We start from the raw sequence: 20,822 nt of genomic DNA, 5'->3' as shown, positions 1-20,822 counted from the left end.
TTTACCGCACGGTAACAGAAGTCTTTACTAGTTTCCTGCTGCATCGCATTGTGATAATGCAGAATGTTTTCTTCAGACATCTGAGTTTGTCCTCAAAATATCTCGTATTCGGAGGAGTGCAATTGTTCATTGTCCACTCTGAATTAACAGATATATACGGAAGACATCGCCTGCTCCCTGACCTGCCAGCTCTACTTCCATATGATCAGCCCATTAGAAGTAGTACTTCCCTGTGTTTTTCATTACTGGAAACCGCCCCGCTTTCATTGCAACTACAACCCCTCACCTTACAGCAATGAAATAGCTGTTAGCATTTTCAGTCCTTTGTAAGCACAGGTTCAGAACCTTGAAAATCCTTCTCTCGATTCGGCTGTGAAGACGTAGGCTGCATTCATTTTCCACCTTTGTCTTTAATGGAACATAGTGTTGTTTTCTTCTTAGCTGAGATTCAACTACTATGAGAATATCTTGCCATTAAGGACCTCGGTCTCTAGAAGGCAATTGACTTTCGCCTATTGGGCACATGCCTTAAGAGAATCATCACCTTGTTAAGAGATTCACCACCTCGCCGTCCAGCATCAGTGACAAACAAATAGACAATTTGTATGGTCTCTCGGCATAACCCTTTAAAAGGCAAAGATCACGTGACTTGCTTGGATGCTTGGACAACTTGCCTCACTACCGAACGCAGTCAGTAGGCAGCTGTCAGAGTGCCCGAGTCAGTTACGGTCTACGCTGTGGACTTAGAAGGTTGTTCCAGAACAATCATTACTTCATCCTAATAGATTGTCCCAGTACCCATACCATGGACACCCACCATGGAGTGTCACTGTCCTATGTCCTATCCATTGCCGAGAAGAAGAATCTTCGCTGTAATGGGATAGGAGAATGAGAGACTCTTCGCTGCAGACTTTAAGAGAAGTTGTAACGTTACAACCACGACCATTAAGTGATACATAAGCATGTTCGCAGATATCTTCAATGACAGGAACTTAAATGTGTCTGAATATAAAGATCTCCAAGACCTTCTCAGATCCTTCGACACTACTAAGGAGAGACTACAGTCCCCTCCAGCATGGAATCTGGACGTAGTCCTGAAGTTTCTCATGAGTGATAAGTTCGAGCCTTTACAGGAAACATCATTTAAGGACCTCACCATGAAAACTCTCTTCTTAGTTAGTCTAGCGACAGCGAAAATAGTCAGTGAAATCCATGCCTTCAGCAAAGCTGTAGGTTTCAGACAGGGTAATGCTATCTGCTCTCTCTAGCTGGGATTTCTAGCGAAGAACAAACGCCCTTCTCAGCCCTGGCCCAAATCGTTCGAGATTCCAAACCTGTCGGATCTCACAGGTAAGGAAGTAGAGAGAGTTCTTTGTCCGGTAAGGGCCCTGAGGCATTACCTGGAAAGAACAAAGCAATTACGTGGCAATTCAGAGGGGCTTTGGTGTTCTGTCAGAAAGCCCTCTCTGCAAATGTCAAAGAATGCACTATCCTTTTTTATAAGGCCTTTAATCAAGGAAGCACATTCAGCATTAATGAAGTGGATCTCAAGCTATTGAAAAGTGAAGACTTACGAGGTTAGGGCCGTAGCAACCTCTGTAGCTTTTAAACAGAATAGATCCCTTTAAAATATCCTGGACGCAACATTTTGGAGAAGCAAATCAGTGTTTGCGTCGCACTATCTGGGGCAAGTGCAAACTCTGTATGAAGACTGCTACATGCTGGTACCGTTTGTAGCAGCTCATCAATTAGTGGGACAAGGGACTATCCCTGAAATCCCATAACCCAATACCCTTTTTCTTACCTTGGAACTATTGAATTTTATGGTTGTTTGTGGAGACTGGACGCAGTCTCCCACAATCATTGATCCTTAGTCAGGTGGTCAACTTGTTCCTTGGTAGCACCCAGAACAAGGGTATTGTAGGGAGTCTAGTCACATAGAGGTTATGCACCGGTTTGACAGCTCCTTGAGGTCTTCAGCCCCCTGGGTGGATCACTGGATCTTTTAAGGAAAGCAGACATAATGAGGCAGGAGATCATTAAAGTCAGCTTCCTTAAACAGGTACGAACCCGTAAGTTTGTTTATTAACTCTTATGTCAATTCCAACGATGTTGGCTGTCTCTGACCATCCACCAAAGGTGTCAATCAGCTATATATATAACTACCAGGTAAGTTAGATGTTTAAAAATAATATTTTCATAATAAAATAAATTTTTGAACATACTTACCTGGTAGTTATATATATAGCTAACGTCCCTGATGTCACGGCAGAATTTCAAAACTCGCGGCAATCGCCAATTGGGTAGTCAGGTGCACCACCTGTGCGCCCTCTACCCAGGTACGTAGAACCGTTCCAACTATTCCTCAGATCTTCCATGCCCCTAGTCTCTAGAGGGGAGGAGGGTGGGAATTAAATTATATATAACTACCAGGTAAGTATGTTCAAAAATTTATTTTATTATGAAAATATCATTTTAAACCCAACAATCTCGCTGTCTGACTGCACGCTGCTGCCTACGCCAGCTGTGCAAGAGATATAGGAAGACTTATTTGCAGTGTAGTGCCGATTTTAATTACTAACCCCATCGTAAAATCGAATTAACGCAAGTCAATTACTGTAGCTTGAATACGGACTGTATTCACGATCACTTCTTGAATAATTTTCCTGATTTTCTAATGTTTGTCAGATTATTGTGGGGAACAGAGTCGGTCTAGTTTCTCTTTTCGCATTTTTTTTCTGTTAAAACTTGTAATGTCTTTACACAATCTTCTTTATTTGGTCATTCATCGGATGTCGCTTCGGAGTCTTTTGCTCTTCCTGTTTTCTTTGCCAATAACACAGCAGTTTCATCGTTTCATCCTGAAATTTGGGGATTTCAACCTCTCTCTCTCTCCTCTCTCTTCTCTCTCTCTCTCTCTCTCTCTCTCTCTCTCTCTCTCTCTCTTTGGGGTTAAAGGAAGTAATTTTGGAGGGGCTGCCTTCTTAGGACCTTCCACGGGTCCTGTAGTTCTCAGGCTGCTGGTGTTGATGCTTCAAGGCGGTATCCGCAACTCCCTATTTTCATCCTTACTTGTTTTGAGACGTAATGTGTCCTCCGTAGTTCTTACGGGGGCTACGGTAGTTGGAGATTCATCTGTGCCATCGTTAACTGTATCGATACCGGTTGTGTCATCAGCCACTCCTTTCATAGGGTAGTTAGTAATCTTCCTTCTTCGTTTCCAGTTCATCTGCACCATAGTTAGCAGTAATCTTCCTTCTTTGTTTCCAGTTCATCTGCACCATAGTTAGCACTATTTGTGCCCTCGGCCCCCTTAGGGTAGCTGGTAATTTCCTTCTGCGACTCCCCTTGGGTCCACAGTTCATAACCTGTCATTAAAGCACTATGTACCGCACAGTTGGTTCTCCACCTGTTCTCTCTCTCCTGCTTATTTCTCAACTTTCTCCTGCTGCTTTTCTGTTCCACCTTAAGGGGTTTTAATGTGGGTTCGACCTTGATTCCGTGTTTACTGGGCATACTTCCTTCCCTCACTTGCTCCGGACTCCAGTCCAGGTTTAGTATTGGTAACGGGCGTTAGTTAGATTGCGTTTTGCGACCTCTTCACTCTTAGGGGGTGTTGCTCGCCTATTGTAGTTGGCCAGGTCTCGTGTCATAGTCACTGGTGAGTGCGAAGTTTCGCAGTCAAGTGAGACTGGTTCAAGATTAGGTCATCATCTTGGTTGGTACACGTTTGGCGCAACAGTGTGGGAGTGACTCGCAGGGGTGGGTGTCTATTGCCAAGGTATATTCGGCTCAGGTGTAACGTTATCGTCAATGGGTAGTGAGGGTACGCGCAGTTGAGTGAGACTAACTCTTACATGTTTTGCGGAACTGGTGACTGTTGGCTCGTGTGAGGGGGTGGACAGCGGTCGGACAGGGGTTACGTCATCATGTCTGGGGGGAGCGCGGGATTTGTGCAGTTGAGTACAACTTGCTCAGGAGTTTATCATCTTGTTGGTATATTGTTGCGCAATCGGATTGGTTGGCTCAGATATGATGGGATCTTGTATGTCGTTTGGTATCAAGCAGCCAGTCTTAGTAAGTTATGGGTTCTTTTGTGCTGATCTTGTGGGGGTTCGGCCTTTCTCCCTTTTTTTCCTGTTCCGGTCTGGCCGGACAGGTCTGACCTGTAGAGGATCGATACCTTTGAAGAGAGAATCGTTTGCTAGTTGTGGGTTTTTGTTCTCCGGCGAAGGAAGCGGATATGAACGGATGGTGGACTTTGTCCATTCTCTCTTTCCGCATTCCAGGCTCCGAAGGAATCTCACAGTTAATTTAAGTATTGTTTGATACGTTGTATTCAACTAAACATCAAGTAGGCAAATCTTGTTTCGGCGAGTTGGGCAGTTTTTGGGGAAGACGACTTAGGCTAGCATCACTTTCTGTATGAGGTAGTGGGTAACTCTTCTGCCGGAGTCCTTGTTCCGGTTTACGAGCCAGTTGAGGTTTATCTCTATTGGGTTCCTTCATTGATTCGTGTGGTGGGGTTATGGATCATGAGGCTTGCATTCGGATGACACCTTTCACAGCCAGTGGGAGGCCTTTCCCACTCTGGCTGGATGTGGTGAAAGTTGATGGGTGTTCCTATGGCTGGTTCCTTGGCTGCAGGTCAAGCAGTTGCGCAGACTTCAACCTGTTCCCAGGCGGTTGTAGAAGGTACCCGCAAGGCTGCTTTTGAGCCATTTAACAGATGTGGGTGCTAAGATTTCGGCCGTGAAGCATGCGAGTTTGGTTTTAGGCGACACTTTTGCTCCATCACTGAATGTGTTGGTTCTGATGGTATTTCCTGAGGTTCTGGCTGTTCAATTGTCTAAAGCGGGTGGGGCTGGTTCGGATCTACCCAGATGTTTCATCAGCTTCTGGTCTTCGTCCGAGTGGGACGCTGTTTCAACCGAGAACAGGTGGTCCAGGTATTGCGGCTTTGCCGCTCGCAGGTGTAAATCGTGGCCACCAATTAGTGTTGGGTGCAGGTATTGCGTCACAGTCAGTGTATGGGAGAGGTTTGGCTTGGCCAAGTGTCTCTTGGGTACTGGTTGCCCAGTCATATCTCAGAGGCAGAAGGGTTGTGCACCCAGGCGTTTGCAGCTCTGGTGCTGCGGCCACAGGTGTACACTGGGTTTATGTTCTGCACACCCGTTTGTGGGAAGTGCGTTGGAGACAGGTGTTTCTTCTTCGCAACTTGGTGATGATAGTTTAGCACAACCTTTGGAGGTTGGCTTTGGTGTAGATGTGGATATGTTAGGTAAGGTATTGAGGTATTCGGAGGTATCGGGTTCCCTTTCTTTGGGGTTAGGTTCTCCTGGTGGTCGCTCTGTCTCTCTTAATGCTTTCGCCCCATGCTTTGGCCCGACTGGACGATCCAGATGTAGAAGGTTGTGCAGAGGAAGAAGAACAAGTTCAGGAATTTGCCTTTCCTCAGGCTACTTCAAATGAATACAAGCGAGTGATAGAATTCATTCACTTATTATATCCGCAGTTGAAAGCTCCTGAGGATCTGGTACAGCCTAATCAGGCAATGTTTGAAACATTGTATTCTACAAAACCTGCGGTTCCTCAAACGTCTTATAAGTTAGTTTGGCTCGGTTGTGTTGAGCAGGCTTGAGGGAGGTGTACAACAGGTTGACTGCGCTCATTGGTTCAGGTAAGCAGGATTCAACCTTGCTTCCTATTCGGAAGAGGTTGTACGGTGTGGCGGGTAACCCTTTCTCTGGTAACAGAGTGCCTCTGAATGAATTGGTGGAGCCACCTCTGTCTAGAGCTCCTTCATCATCTAGACTAGTAGGAGTTTCTTTGCAAGAGTCTAATTTCTTGGAAGATACGTTCTGCCATCAGTCAGAAGCATTATCACATTCTTTTTGGATGTTGTCTGGCCTAATGGTTTTCTTGAAACGGGACGGGTATGGGTAATACTTGAAAAGCTTTCGCAGCCTTATATCTCGGTAATTAGTACGTAACATGCAAAACAGTATAGAAGATAACTTATACTTCATTCTAAATTATACCTGATGATACACTTATCCACTGAAATAGGACAATTTTATTATCACACAATTTTTCTTCTAGACAGGATTTTTCTTAAGTCCCGGATCCAGTTTTATTTGACAATCTGATTACTTCGGTGTCAATGGGGTTGGTGTATCAGGCTAATATCTTGGCTGGGTGTATTACGTTCTTCGGGAAGAAGAGGAGAGACTTATATCTAAGCCATCTGCCCCTTCATTTTCTGGACGTCAATAAGAGAGCTCTGTCGTGGGCTCCCATTGCACTCAGCAATACTTGTTCAAGGAGGAGGGTGTGTCAGCAATGGTAAACTTCGTTTCCTCAACTTCGGCTGTAGTGTCGCAGCAAACAATAATCTGGGTCGCGGCTCAATATACTAGATCTCTTAGAGGTTCTAGAATGCCTCCCCAGGGAAGTGTTCCAGTTGCAGGTCCCCGGTTAGGTCGCCAAAGAAGGTTCGTTTCCTTACTAAGAGTGCTGCGAGTTGTTGTTGTTCTGCTAAACCTTCTGTGGGGAAAAAGGGTTTTCGCAAGTAGGAGACGTTACCCTCGTCTGTACTAATAGGAGGTTGTCTCTCCCACTTCGCAGATATCTGGGAGAAGTGGGGAGCAGAGAGTTGGGTAGTCAAGGTCTTGAGGATTGGGTACAAGGTCCCTTTCCTTGCACATCCTACTCTGACTTAGCAGTATTTCTTCCCAGTTATTCCCCGTCGTCCATCAGAGGGACAGCTTTGGCAAAGGATATTCATTCCTTGTTAGAGAAGGAAGCAATAGAACCTGCTCCAAGTCTCCGGGTTATTACAGTTGGATGTTTGTTACAGCCAAAGCAGAAGGATCTTGGAGACCCATTATAGACCTCTCGGGCCTCAGCCGCTTTGTTGAAATTTCGTATGGAAACTTCCCAGTCGGTTCCTTCAGTTCTCAGGGTTATCAGGAACATTCCAGTTCAAAGTCCTCTGCTTCGGTCTGACCACAACACCTCAAGTATTTTCGAGGGTGATGTCTTCTGTTTCGGGAATCATGCATCATCGAGGCTTCCGCGTGAGAACATACCTCGATGGCTGGTTAATTCAAGCTTCATCCGAAGAAGCTTTTCAGGTGAGGGTTTTTTTGCCAGAATTATGCTGAAAACTAGGTATTTGGATCAGCATACAAGAGTTCTCTAATAAAGGGCAAGACGTAGTGCTCTTTTCAGACAGCATAACAGTAGTATTGGTGTACCTGAAGTAGGAAGGGGGGAACAACAAGATCGTCGGTTTTGAACTGTGTAGCTCAGTGAGTGCTTCGTTGGTGCGAAATTCTTAAGGGCTCTCTCATCTTGCAGTTTGTGGCAGGAAAGCTGTGTTTAGAGGTTCTAGGGGGCGAATGGACCCTAGTACAGAAGGAAGTGCAACTCTTGATAAGAAAGTGGCCAGCAACAGTAGATCTTTTTGCAAGAAGGCTAAATTTCTGCCTTCCAGTGTATTTCTCTCTAGTGGAGGATCCCATGACTTGCGGAAAAGAAACAGTGTTGCATTCCTGGAACAACCTCCAGGTGTATGCCTTTCCCCCTTTCAGAATGATCCATCAAGTTCTCGTAAAACTGAGGAACAGTTCAAATACTAAGAGCTGGCTCTAATTGCTCCATTCTGGCCCCAGAGACCTTGGTTTCTGGACCTCCTGGAGATAGTAAAAAAACCTCCAGTGCTCCCTCCAGAGAGGAAAGATCTCAGACAGCCTCACTTCCACTATTTCCACCGGAATCTCTATGTGCTGCGTGGAGACTGTCAAGCGAGCAGCACGTCATGCAGGCCGCTCTAAAGCAGTGGCTAGACAACTCTCTTGCTTTCTGAGAAGATCTACAAGGAAATTGTAAATCAGATGGGCGATGTACCGAAATTGGTGCCGTAAAGAAGGACAAAGCATTTCTCGCCTAACAATAACAAAAATAGCAGATTTTCTCCTGTTCTTAAGGAAAAATAAAAGATTATTGTATTCCACAATCACAGGTTATAGTTCCATGCTTAGCAGCACCCTTAGGTTTCACCTACCAGACATATTGGGCAGTAGGATTTTGCACGATCTTTTGAGATCATTTAGAATCGAACGCCCTATTTCTGCTTTGGGCCCCATTGTGGGATTTAGCAGCAGTTTTGAGGTTATTAAGTTCTGTGGCTTTCGAACCATTAGAGACGTTACCGCTAAGAGAGTTGATGAAGAAAGTGTTGTTTCTTGTTGCTCTTACCATGGGTAGGAGAGTTGGAGAGATACAAGTGGTAACCAGGTCAGTTTCTTTCTTGGGGCAAGACATTTTTCTTTCTTATCTTGCAGAGTTCATAACCAAGTCGGAGTCAGAGGTTAATCCTTTGCCTAGAGCATTCAAGGTTTCTTCCTTAGAAGAATTTGTAGGAGGCGACGAGTCTGGAATGTGACTGTGTCCTGTACCAGCCCTAAGGATCTATTTGTCTCGCACGGGGAAGCTCGTTCCTTATCCTAGAACTCTGTTCGTGTCTCTCAGGAATCCATCTAGACCCATCTTGAGGAATGCTATTACGTAGTTTCTTTTTGTGTTAAGTTATTTCTCAGGCCACTATTAGTTCGTCATCCCTTTCGGAATCGGATAGTAATGTTTCGTGAACTAAAGCGCATAGTATAAGAAGTATGGCTACTTTGTCGGCCTTTCTTTGGAACTTCTCAGTGTCAGCGATTCTACAAGCAGCAACCTGGAAGTCAGTTTCAGTATTCACGTCATTTTATCTGAAGGACATTCAATTTTCGTCGGAGGAGGGTTACATGCTAGGCCCTTTCGTTGGGGCCATTGCAGTTATATGATAATTTCATTTGCATTAGGGTTACAAGGTTAGGATTAGTGGCGTGGGTTTTTTTTTTCTTCTTTCCGGTTTCTTAACTGGGTTAAGTGTCCTTTTAACGTGTTTTGGCTTGTCGGGCTAATTCAGGCGTTCAAGGATTGTATTGCAATATGAAGTTTTATTAAGAAAACTTACTTATCTGAACACCTGAATGATTCCCACCCTCCTCCCCTCCTCAGTTAGTTGTGAATTGTGAATGACACAATTGAAGGGTAGGCTAATGGCGGCCAGTACATATGGCAATGTTGCCAACGGTTCACAGGTAACTCAGTAGACAGTTTACTGACAGTGTTGGTAACACTGTCAGTTAATTACCCAATTGATGGTTAAGTTGTGAGGATGTAGTTTGGGCTGGTCAGTGACCAGGGCTAATTCAGGTGTTCAGGTAAGTATTAAAATATTAGTTTTACGTATTATGAAAATTTCATTTCTTTGATATTGGTTGGCCGGTCTTATGGGTCCCCGGAGGCGACGACCATAAGAGTTAACTCCTTCGAGGACGAATAACGGCTGTGGTGTCAAAAAGTATCATTTTGAAATTCATTTGGTTTGATAAAAATGCCAAATTACATGAAAGTATTTCTGTAGTATTAACCTTAGGTTTGACAAAACAGGTATATGTGCTAATCACTGTATCTGTAATAGTAATGACATCACAAGATTCATGCAAATAGCATTTCTTTAAGTGAAAGATTGGTAACATGAAGCCTGGCATGGCAGAGGAATATCAATGAAAAATAGATTTGCATGATCGATAGATTTAGAAATGATTCATGTATAAACACCCCTGCATTGATGGGATCTCATTGTTAGATATTGAAAATTATAAAGCGAAATAAAAGAAAACAAGAGCTTGACTGAAGTGAAACAAAGGAAGATGCGTGCTCAGTAGGAAGCACTGGGTAAATCCACTTTGTAAATGCCATGTGAGATGGGAGTAAATCTTGCCATAGGGCAGTTCGTACCTTTCCCGGAATCTTTGTAACTGGCTGTGTGTGCATACATTTGGTAGCTAATTAGTTTTTATTTATTCAGATTGTTTTTGGCCAGTTTTATTAAATATGAGCATTGTGATTTGTGGAGGCATGTTTTATGTACATTGACAGTTTGCTTGCCTCGGGATCTATTGAGGTGTCAACCCTATACTGTGTACTGCACTTGATATAACAAAGAATAATGGTTCTGTGTATCCTTTCTATGAACCCAGTTGTGGTTCTGACTTTTCACCCTTTGCATTTGGTATTTTTTTTATCAGTATTGCATGTTGTGTTGAATATTTAATTGTTGTTGAGTAACAAATTCAGTGGAAAAGATCTTGCTTTTAGTTAATTATCTTCCCAAGTATGAAGACATAAAGCAAAGTTGAAGGTTTTCAGTTGTGAAAGGTTTAGATAATCTTAAAATATTGAACTGAGTAAACATTTTAGAAATTAAACTATAAGTTTCTGATGAATGGAAATGCATGAAAAGGATATTTTTTGTGGAATTCACTGTACATTAGAAATGATTTCTCAATTGTGTGTGGATTGATATATGTTTTGCATTGTTTTGACAAAATAATTTTGCCTAATCAAAGTATATTTATGTTTTTGATGGTCATCAGTATTTCAATGTACAGGCTCCCCTTTTTATGCATTTCACATTTCCATGGTCCACTTTGTCACAGATGTTTGTGGAACACTTTATTAACTTTTCCACGGGGAACTTTCACTAATTTTCGGATTTTTTCTATTGACCATATCTCTAAAATTAATAATAATTTGCTTTTTATTTTTAGAGCAACACTATTTATTCACAAATTGCTATATTTTCTCATATTGTTTATGCAACTAAATACTGATTTTATAATAAAAGTGATTTACAGCATACTACTTTAATGTACTTGGGCATCTATTAAGCTCATTCCAGGTTGGGCACCATTCTGAGTATATAACAGGTGTCTGATTCTCTCTGTCTCTAAGGGTAATGTAAGAGGTATTTGAAATTATATTGCTGTAAAGATTTTTGATGATAAAGTATATTGTACAATATTTAAAATATTCACTTATATTCATTTACACAATATGAAAAATGCAGTAATTAGTGAATAAACAATGTTGTTAAAAAATTGATTGTTTTAAAAGGATTAATACTTCATTATTGAGAGAAAATTGGCTTATGTATACAGTACAGGGGTAACATGATTAGTTGTCAAATGTTCTGTAGGACAGATTGCATTAAACATAGATATTTTGCTGTTTACATTAACCCTTAAACGCCGACTGGACGTATTTTACGTCGACATTTTTTGTCTCTCGGGTGCCGACTGGACGTATTTTACGTCGACATACAAAAGTTTTTTTAAAAATTCGCGGAAAAATACTTTTAGGCCTACCAGCCGAAAACTCTTGAATCACGCGCCTTGGGGGATGCTGGGAGTTCATGGATCAAGGTGTTGTTTTGTTTACAATCGTTACGCAGGCGCGCAAGCGCGAATTTCTTTCTTGCCGCACTAAAAAGTATCTGTGACACATCTCTGAAATTATTTCGTCACTTTGACATAATTTTTGTACCATTTTAAATTAGCCGTTACATAGAGTATTATATATGAAAATGTGCGCATTTTTATGTAGAATACAACAAAAAAATACTCATGATTGTAGCTTTTATCAGTTTTAAGATATTTTCATATAAATAACGATAAGTGCCAAAATTTCAACCTTCGGTCAACTTTGACTCTACCGAAATGGTCGAAAAACGCAATTGTAAGCTAAAACTCTTATATTTTAGTAATATTCAATCATTTAACTTAATTTTGCAACTAATTGGAAGTCTCTAGCACAATATTTCGATTTATGGTGAATTTATGAAAAAACTTTTTCCTTACGTCCGCGCGGTAACTCTTCCGAAAATAATCATACATGCGATTGTGGTAATGTTTGCACCATTTTAAATTAGCCGTTACATAAAGTTTTATATATGAAAATGTGCGCAATTTCATGCACAATACAACTAAAAAAAAACCCATGGTTGTAGCTTTTATCAATTTTGAAATATTTTCATATAAAAAATGATAAGTGACAAATTTTCAACCTTCGGTCAATTTTGACTCTACCGAAATGGTCGAAAATCGCAATTGTAAGCTAAAACGCCTATATTCTAGTAATATTCAAGCATTTACCTTCATTTTGCAACAAATTGGAAGTCTCTAGCACAATATTTCGATTTATGGTGAATTTATGAAAAAAATAACATTTTCTTTACGTCCGCGCGGTAACTCTTCCGAAAAAATCATACGTGCATTGTGGTAATGTTTGCACCATTTTAAATTAGCCGTTACATAACGTTTTATATATGAAAATGTGCGCAATTTCATGTATAATACAACAATAAATAGTTGAAGGTTGTAGCTATTCTCATTTTCGAAATATTTGCATATAAATCACGATAAATAGGAAAAAAAAACCACGTTCGGTCAAATTTGACTCTACCGAATTGGTCGAAAAACGCAATTGTAAGATAAAACTCTTACAGTCTAGTAATATTCAGTCCATTTATCTTCATCGTGAAACAAATTCGAAGTCTCTAGCACAATATTTAAATTTATGGTGAATTTTTAAAAAAAACTTTCCTTCCCTCCGCGCGCGGATTCTCCGCCACAAATCTCCGAAATGGCCTAAGTCCCATTCTCGGAATATTTGCTCCGTTTCATATTAGGCATTTCATAGAGTTTTATATATGAAAATGTGCGCAATTTCATGTAGAATAAAACGAAAAATATTTGAAAGTTGTAGCTTTTCTTATTTCCGAAATAATTGCATATAAATAAATAAATATATATAAAAAATTATCAACATTCGGTCAACTTTAGCTTGTCAGATATGGTCGAAAACTGCATTTGTAAGCTAATATTCTTACAGTATAGTAATATTCAATCACATTTGTCTTCATTGCTGAAACATATTGGAAGTCTCTAGGACAATATTAGATTTATGGTGAATTTTTGAAAAAAATATGTGTTTACGTAAGCGCGTTACGAATTCATGCATTATTTTGTGATAATATTTTCTCTGTGTTGCTTTTATCGTTTTACAATGTGTTATATATCAAAATGATCGCAATTTAGTGCACATTACAACGAAAAAAAAGTAACTTGTTACCTTCAACCGTTTTGCGCACAGCGCGATTTGAATACAATTATATATGAAATTTCGTTTTTGCGCTATCATATATCGCATTATTTATATATGATAATGATAATTTTTTTTCATTTCTGATGGTTGCATACTAAACTTCAAGCAATGACAAAAAAAGGAGCCAAAAATGAACTCTTAATCTTGAAAACTAAGCGCGCTGTGATTTTTTGAAAACCCCTCCGGCATACGGGAGTCATTTTTTTATTTACCGCTCCGGCGTTTAAGGGTTAATATTATTGATATTATGAAATGAGTAAATCATTGATATAACCATTTTAGGGGGTGTATATAAGAATAACAGTTGCAAAGTGTACTAATCTAAGATGTTTTGGGATGTTAGTTTTGGGTGTATTTTTGTTTGAAATGATATTAAATGGTTTTAGTATGATAATTTAAGGAATATTCTTGTTTGAGTATTAAATTAAGCAGTGAAATGTTAAAATAGACAGTTATAAGCATCTTAGATTATGGGTAACTTGACATATGGCTGTTATAAGCCAGTTACTATAAGGATTTTTAGAGGGGATTTTTGCATTTCCGCAGCAGGTTCTAAAACCTAATACCACGTAAAAGTGGGGAGCGCTGTATACTTACAATTGCATATTGTTTGTATGCAGTGTTCAATATCTAAATAATGTCATTTTATGATTATTATTCATGTTATAAATTTTTATTTTCAGCGACTCCACATATGTCTAGCCTTTCTACATTTTTCTTGGTCTTTGAATTTTGTGAACACGATCTGGCTGGTTTGTTGTCAAATGTGAATGTGAAATTCAACTTGGGTGAGATAAAAAAGGTAGGTAAAACAAATTTGCAAAAATGTATACCACTTTTCTCATTTGTTGTATAGAAATCAAGGCATCTAGTCTTCATTAACCCAATTTTTAATGCCAGGCAGCACCTTATAACTCAACTTATTTGATATAGCTGGTAGCCCTATTTAACAGAAGTTTTAAGACCACATTTAATTATTTGTAGGTTCTTTAGAATAATGCCCCATTATTTGTCATTTGTTTGGTGGTTTGTTATCAGATGATATTTTTAAATGATTTTTCTTAGTGCATGATTTCTCTTTCAGGTTATGCAGCAATTGTTGAATGGATTATATTACATTCACTCTAACAAAATTCTCCATCGAGACTTAAAAGCTTCCAATGTTCTAATCACAAAAACTGGTATCCTAAAGTTAGCTGACTTTGGTTTGGCTAGAGCATTCAGCACAAGTAGGCAAGGACCAAATAGGTAAGTATAAATAAAGTACTTTGGATTATTCAAATACAGTGTATAGTTTTATACATACAATGAAAGTGTAGCACATTATTTTACATTTAGATACTCTTTTAGATAGTGTAGCTACTGTTTTGTCTTCAAAGGAGTTGCTCTATCATGGTCCCACCAGTTCCAAAAGACAAACCAACCAATCTCTAAGAATTCACTTATAGTTGGTCTCAGCCATAATATGCTTGCTGTCACAGTGTAGAAACCAAGGACTCAGGACAGGAGGGCTCTATCTCCTGTCTACATGACTGCCTCGGTTTTTTCCTTCATCCTTTTCACACAAAGTGACCACAGTGCATATGTTGGCTATCTCCCTCATTACACTCTGGTTTGTCAACAGAGTTCACGGGTCCCCAGTGCTTGCTCTGAAAATAGTGCGTTATTGATCATCATAACACCACTCAAGCTAATTACTAAGTTTTAAGACCCAGCAAAAAGTTTTAGTTCCATATAGTTTTAATGTGTGGGCATATATTTGTGGGCCTCCTGCAGGTCGGGAATTTAGGAGCAGATTACATTGATAGGTAATTTTAGTTTATGGAAAGGGTAAATTGGGTTAGCCTAACTTCTTGTTTATGAAGTTCTATAAGATAAATGACTGAACACTCCAGTGCACATTATTTTTCTTAAGTGAAGCTCCTTGGTTGCAGAATAAAAAGCTCTCAGGTGAGTGGGACTTTCTACAGATGGCATTTTGAGGTAGCACTCGTAGGAAGAGGTGATTGGCCAGACAAAGGAAGGTGAGCGTAGCTCAGTGACAAAGTCCGCACATTAACATGTCATTGGGCCAGTGTTCTAGTTGTCTCTGCAAGTTGTTGACATGGGGGTTGTGCTTATTTGACCTCGGTTTTTTGCCAGTCTTCATCGCCCTAGCCTACGGATGAAAATTTCCACATCATTTTAGAAATCCAGTTAGAGTATGAATTTCTTAGAGGATTAAGTTGAATACTCCCTTCATATTTTATCTAGTGTAGTAAAGCATGATCTTGGTAGCCATATCACCTTGTTTCCCAGGTAACTGTGCACCAACTCACCACTCTTTCTTCTTCCATCACCAATACTATAATTCTCTCTCTCTCTCTCTCTCTCTCTCTCTCTCTCTCTCTCTCTCTAAAACACTATATATATATATATATATATATATATATATATATATATATATATATATATATATATATATATATATATATATATATATATATATATATATATATATATATATATATATATATATATATATATATACAGGCGGTCCCCGGGTTACGACGGGTCCGGCTTACGGCGTTCCGAGGTTACGACGCTTTTTCTTAAATATTCATTGAAAAATCCGCCCTGGGTTACAACGCTTGTTCCGAGGTTACGACGCTGACGCTTCCGACGCTCTGAGTTTACGACGCTTTTAAAAAACACATACTATGATAAGATAAGAATCCTTTATAGTTTAGCACAAAGTTCTCTCTCTCTCTCTCTCTCTCTCTCTCTCTCTCTCTCTCTCTCTCTCTCTCTCTCTCTCTTCTCTCTCTCTCTCTATACTACAAAGAGTATTGTTGTTTTTGTATGATAAATAAATGATTTACTATTTTCAAATTAATTAATTAATTAATTTATACAGCAAATAATATCAATTCATTAAAGAAAATACCATAGTGAATTAGTAAGATTTTAGCTTATATTTAAGAAATTATGGAAGAATTGAAGGAAATCCCAGTCTTCTTGAAGTAACTTCCAGTAACCTTTTTCAGATCCAGTACTAAAACTGTCAGCTATATATCAAGTTCTGTGACAGCCAGGAGGGGAATAGCTGGGGAGAGCTGCAGTGTTGCCGAATCACGTGGTTTCCTGACATTTCCCCCCCCCCCCCGCCCCCCCCCCCCCCCCCCCCCTCCCCCCTCTCTCTCTCTCTCTCTCTCTCTCTCTCTCTCTCTCTCTCTCTCTCTCTCTCTCTCTCATTGTCTATCATGGATAGACAATGTTATTAAATCAAGATTGAATGTACAAATAGTTGAGGATGAAGAAGAAGAGGAAGAGAAGAAGAAGAAGAAGAAGAAGAAGAGGAAAACGGAAGAGAAGTAAACAAAAATGAAATGACAGAAAAAAATAAGGAAAACAAAGAACAAGATAAAAGTATGGATGCAGAGATACTCATTGATACTACATATGAGGCAATAAAGCAGCATACCTACGAAGAAATAAATTAACGATATGGCAACAGAAAAGCAAATCCCGAAGAGGCTCTACCCAGATCTACACAATGACGGGAAAGAGGAAAAAATAGACAAGAAAGACAAAATCTGCAACCTTTTGAAAAGAGGGAATTGCAGATTTGGAGAAAGATGTTACTACAAATCATCCTAAGGTATGTCACAACTATGAAATATATGGTAAATGTGCATACGTACCTAGATGGATATGGGGATGATTGCAGAGATCTGCATCCAAAAATATGCAAAAACCTAAAAGAAGGAAAAGGATGTAAGTTCGACAAAAAATGCAAATATATGCACCCTGTAGCCATGAATCATAATCAATAAATAACCAACCAAGTAATAAAATCCAAAATAAGAAAGAAACAAAATAGAGAGAAATCAAGAATAATCAGGTAAAAGAGAAAAGCAAACCACCAATGAGATATGCAGAGATGTCAGCAAAAAATTTCAATGCATCAGCTCCAAAATTCTACTCAAGGGATAATAACTGTATTTATTATGCAAGAGGATATTGCAGAAACGGAGAAAATTGCAGATTCAAACACAAAATGAATAATTATGATGAAGGAAGATCAAATATTATGGAAAAGTTTGGATTTTTAATGTCAGAATTTCTGGAAATGAAAAAAAGAACAACATACCAGAACAGGAAAGAGACATGGGAAAATCCTTATTACTACCAATATTAAATGAAGGAGAAAACACGCAAACCATCATAGTGATGAATGCGCAGGGTTTAGTTACGAGTAACTCAAAAGAAAAATAGAGTACTTAGAAGAACTAACCCAAATTGAAAAGAAAATAGATATAATGAATATAAGTGAAACCTGGTATTCCCAAGAGACTGGGAATGATGATCAAATAAAAGGGTTCCAAACTTATAGATCAGATAGAAAAAATAGGAATCAAGGGGGAACCGCAATATAGGGAAAGACAAAAAACAAGGAAAAATATATGAGAAATATAGTAACTCAGAATGTGAACTAATAGCGGTAGAATTTGAATCTGAAAAATTAATGAACATAGTAATATATAGACCTCCTTAATACTAAAGAGTTTGACTTAATAATTGAAAATTGGATGATATATTGTAGAAATCACAAGGACTGGACTATTCTCCTATCTGGTGACTTCAACTTTCCTTTCGTAGAAAATGGAAAGAACGAATAGGGGATTGTGGATGTACTTATACATATAAAAAAGAGAGTAATAGTAGTGCAGAAGATAAGAGGCAATTCGAAAAGCTATTAGATATGCTACTAGAATACACATTCAAACAAATAAATCACCTGCCAACAAGAAAGGAAAATACTTTAGACCTAGTATTTGTGAACGAGGTGAATTATGTTAAAGAAATAATAGTTTATAATGCGAGTATTTCAGACCATAATGTCATAGAATTAACAGTTCATTCCAAAGCAAGTGAAAACAGAGATAAGCAAGAAATGAAAAAGTGGGAAGGATATGGAAAATACAACTTCTACAGTAAAAATAAAATAAAAATGGTCAGAAATAAATGAAGAATTAAACAAAGATTGGGATAACATTTTCGTTAAGCGATGACATAAGGGTAAATACGGAGATATTATATAAAAATTAGTTAGAAAATAGTGGATAATTATATACCGAAGAAGAAAGTAAACATCATTCATGCATACCAAGAGGACAGAAGGATCTTGTTCCAGAAAATCAGAAAGTGGAAAAAAGGTCTTGCAAAGAAAAAAATGCATGGAAAGTTATAGAACTAAAAAGTAAGATAGAAAATGCAGAACAAAAGATTATACAATCAAAAGAAAATGAAAAACGGGAATTGGAAGAAAAAACCCTATTAAATATCAAGCAAAACCCCAAACTATTATACTCATATGCGAAGAAGATGAATAAAAGAAGAATAGAAATAGGCCCTCTGAGAATTGAAGGGAGATTAACGAATGAAAAAAAGGAAATTTGCAACATACTGGCAGGAACGATATAAGAGAGAATTCCCCCACCCCCTAGAATAGATAATGAAGATAATGATATAGAAGTAAGGGACTAAATTAGTGAATATTCTAGCTGACATAGAAATTAATGAAACTGATAGTGGCAGGCAATTAATGAAATTAAAAATGGAGCTGCTGCAGGGCCTGATGGAATCCCTGCTATTTTGTTAAAGAAAGTAGTTCATTCTATCGCAAAGCCACTTGCAATATTATTAAGACAAAGTGTAGATACAGGCAAGATTTATGATGAGCACAAATTAGCATATATCACCCCTACTTTCAAAAGTGGATCAGACTTGAGGCAAGTAATTATAGGCCTGTGAGTCTAACATCACATATTATGAAAGTGTATGAAAGGGTAATGAAGAAAAATATTATGAAACATTTAATAAAAAATAATTTGTTTAATATAGGACAACACGGTTTCGTACCCGGAAAAAGTACACAAACCCAACTGTTAGTCCACCGTGAGAACATATTCAAAAATATGAAAAGCGGAAATGAAACAGATGTGGTTTATCTAGACTTTGCAAAAGCTTTTGACAAGTAGAACATAATATATTAGCAAAGAAAATTAGAAAACACAATATCGTAGATAAAATAGGAAGATGGTTAAAAGAATTTTTACACAACAGAAAACAGATAGTTATTGCAAACGATGAGAAATCGGATGAAACCAAGGTAATATCCGGTGTGCCACAAGGTACGGTGTTAGCTGCAATACTGTTTGTTATTATGATTGAAGACATAGACAGTAATGTTAAGGATTCGGTAGTGAGTAGTTTCGCTGATGACACAAGAATAAGTAGAAAAATTACTTGTGATGAAGATAGGAACGCTCTACAAGAGACCTTAACAAAGTATATGATTGGGCAGAGGAAAATAGGATGGTATTTAACTCTGATAAATTTGAATCAATAAATTATGGAGACAGAGAAGGCAAAGCTAATATGCATATAGGGGACCTAATAATGAGACAATCACAAATAAGGAAGCAGTTAAAGACCTTGGTGTGATGATGATAGGAACATGTTATGCAATGATCAAATAGCAATTCTTTTGGCAAAATGTAAAGCAAAAATGGGAATGTTGTTACGGCACTTCAAAACAAGAAAAGCTGAACACATGATTATGCTTTATAAAACATATGTTCGTAGTCCACTTGAATATTGCAATATGATATGGTACCCACACTATCAAAAGGATATTGCACAAATAGAGAGGTGTACAAAGGTCCTTTTATTTCAGCTAGAATAGAAGAAGTTAAGGACCTTGACTACTGGGAAGACTACAATCATTAAAATTATATAGTCTAGAAAGGAGAGAGAACGCTCATGATAATTCAGGCATGGAAAACAGATAGAAGGAATAACAGAAAATATCATGGAACTAAAAATATCAGAAAGAGCAAGCAGAGGTAGATTAATAGTGCCCAAAACAATACCAGGAAAAATAAGGAAAGCACACAGGACTTAATCCACTACGCACCAGCATCGATAATGCAGCGTCTATTCAATGCATTGCCAGCTCATCTGAGGAATATATCAGGAGTGAGCGTAGATGTGTTTAAGAATAAGCTCGACAAATATCTAAACTGCATCCCAGACCATCCAAGATTGGAAGATGCAAAATATACCGGAAGATGTACTAGCAACTCTCTGGTAGACATTAGAGGTGCCTCACACTGAGGGACCTGGGGCAACCCGAACGAACTGCTACGTCAGTGTTGTAGGAAACTCATTTACTGAGACTCAAGATTTTTTATGTACTTGTACTATTTGTTTTTAATACTTTCAAATAATAATAATAATAATAATAATAACTAATTACAAAATTCATATGTGATAGTATTTTAAAGAAATACAATACGTACTAATCTATCCATGTCACTTTTAATTAAGGTTAACTCTCTCTCTCTCTCTCTCTCTCTCTCTACTCTCTCTCGACTCTCTCTCTCTCTCTCTCTCTCTCTCTCTCTCTCTTGGTCTTGCCACCAAGATAATAATGTGGTCATACATAGTGGTAATTCCCTCCCTCTCTTACGCTGGAAGCGTTATAAACAGAGAGAGATAAACTCTCTCTCTCTCTCTCTCTCTCTCTCTCTCTCTCTCTCTCTCTCTCTCTCTCTCTCTGTCTCTCTCCTCTCTCTCTTTACCGAGATGAAAGAATTTTTATGGTACTAGTATGTAAAATGTTTATTGATAATTTCAGTTATTTAATAATAATAATAATAATAATAATAAAACTTAAATTACAAAATTCATAATGGTCGTATTTTAAAGAGGTGAAA

The 20,822-nt window shown here is 38.6% G+C and overlaps 1 protein-coding gene across 2 annotated transcripts in view; it reads left to right on the top strand.

The window, feature by feature from the left end:
- LOC135220527 (cyclin-dependent kinase 9-like) overlaps positions 1–20,822 on the top strand; it is a 167,725-nt gene that overhangs the window by 79,788 nt on the left and 67,115 nt on the right. For both annotated transcript variants that reach the window (XM_064257708.1, XM_064257707.1), the window contains 2 exons: positions 13,743–13,861; positions 14,144–14,307. In XM_064257708.1, the coding sequence (XP_064113778.1) occupies positions 13,743–13,861; positions 14,144–14,307 (283 nt within the window). The remainder of the gene's footprint in view (positions 1–13,742; positions 13,862–14,143; positions 14,308–20,822) is intronic.

This window comes from Macrobrachium nipponense, chromosome 2, assembly GCF_015104395.2.
Source record: "Macrobrachium nipponense isolate FS-2020 chromosome 2, ASM1510439v2, whole genome shotgun sequence".
Taxonomy (NCBI): domain Eukaryota; kingdom Metazoa; phylum Arthropoda; class Malacostraca; order Decapoda; family Palaemonidae; genus Macrobrachium; species Macrobrachium nipponense.
This window is presented reverse-complemented; position numbering and strand designations above follow the sequence as displayed.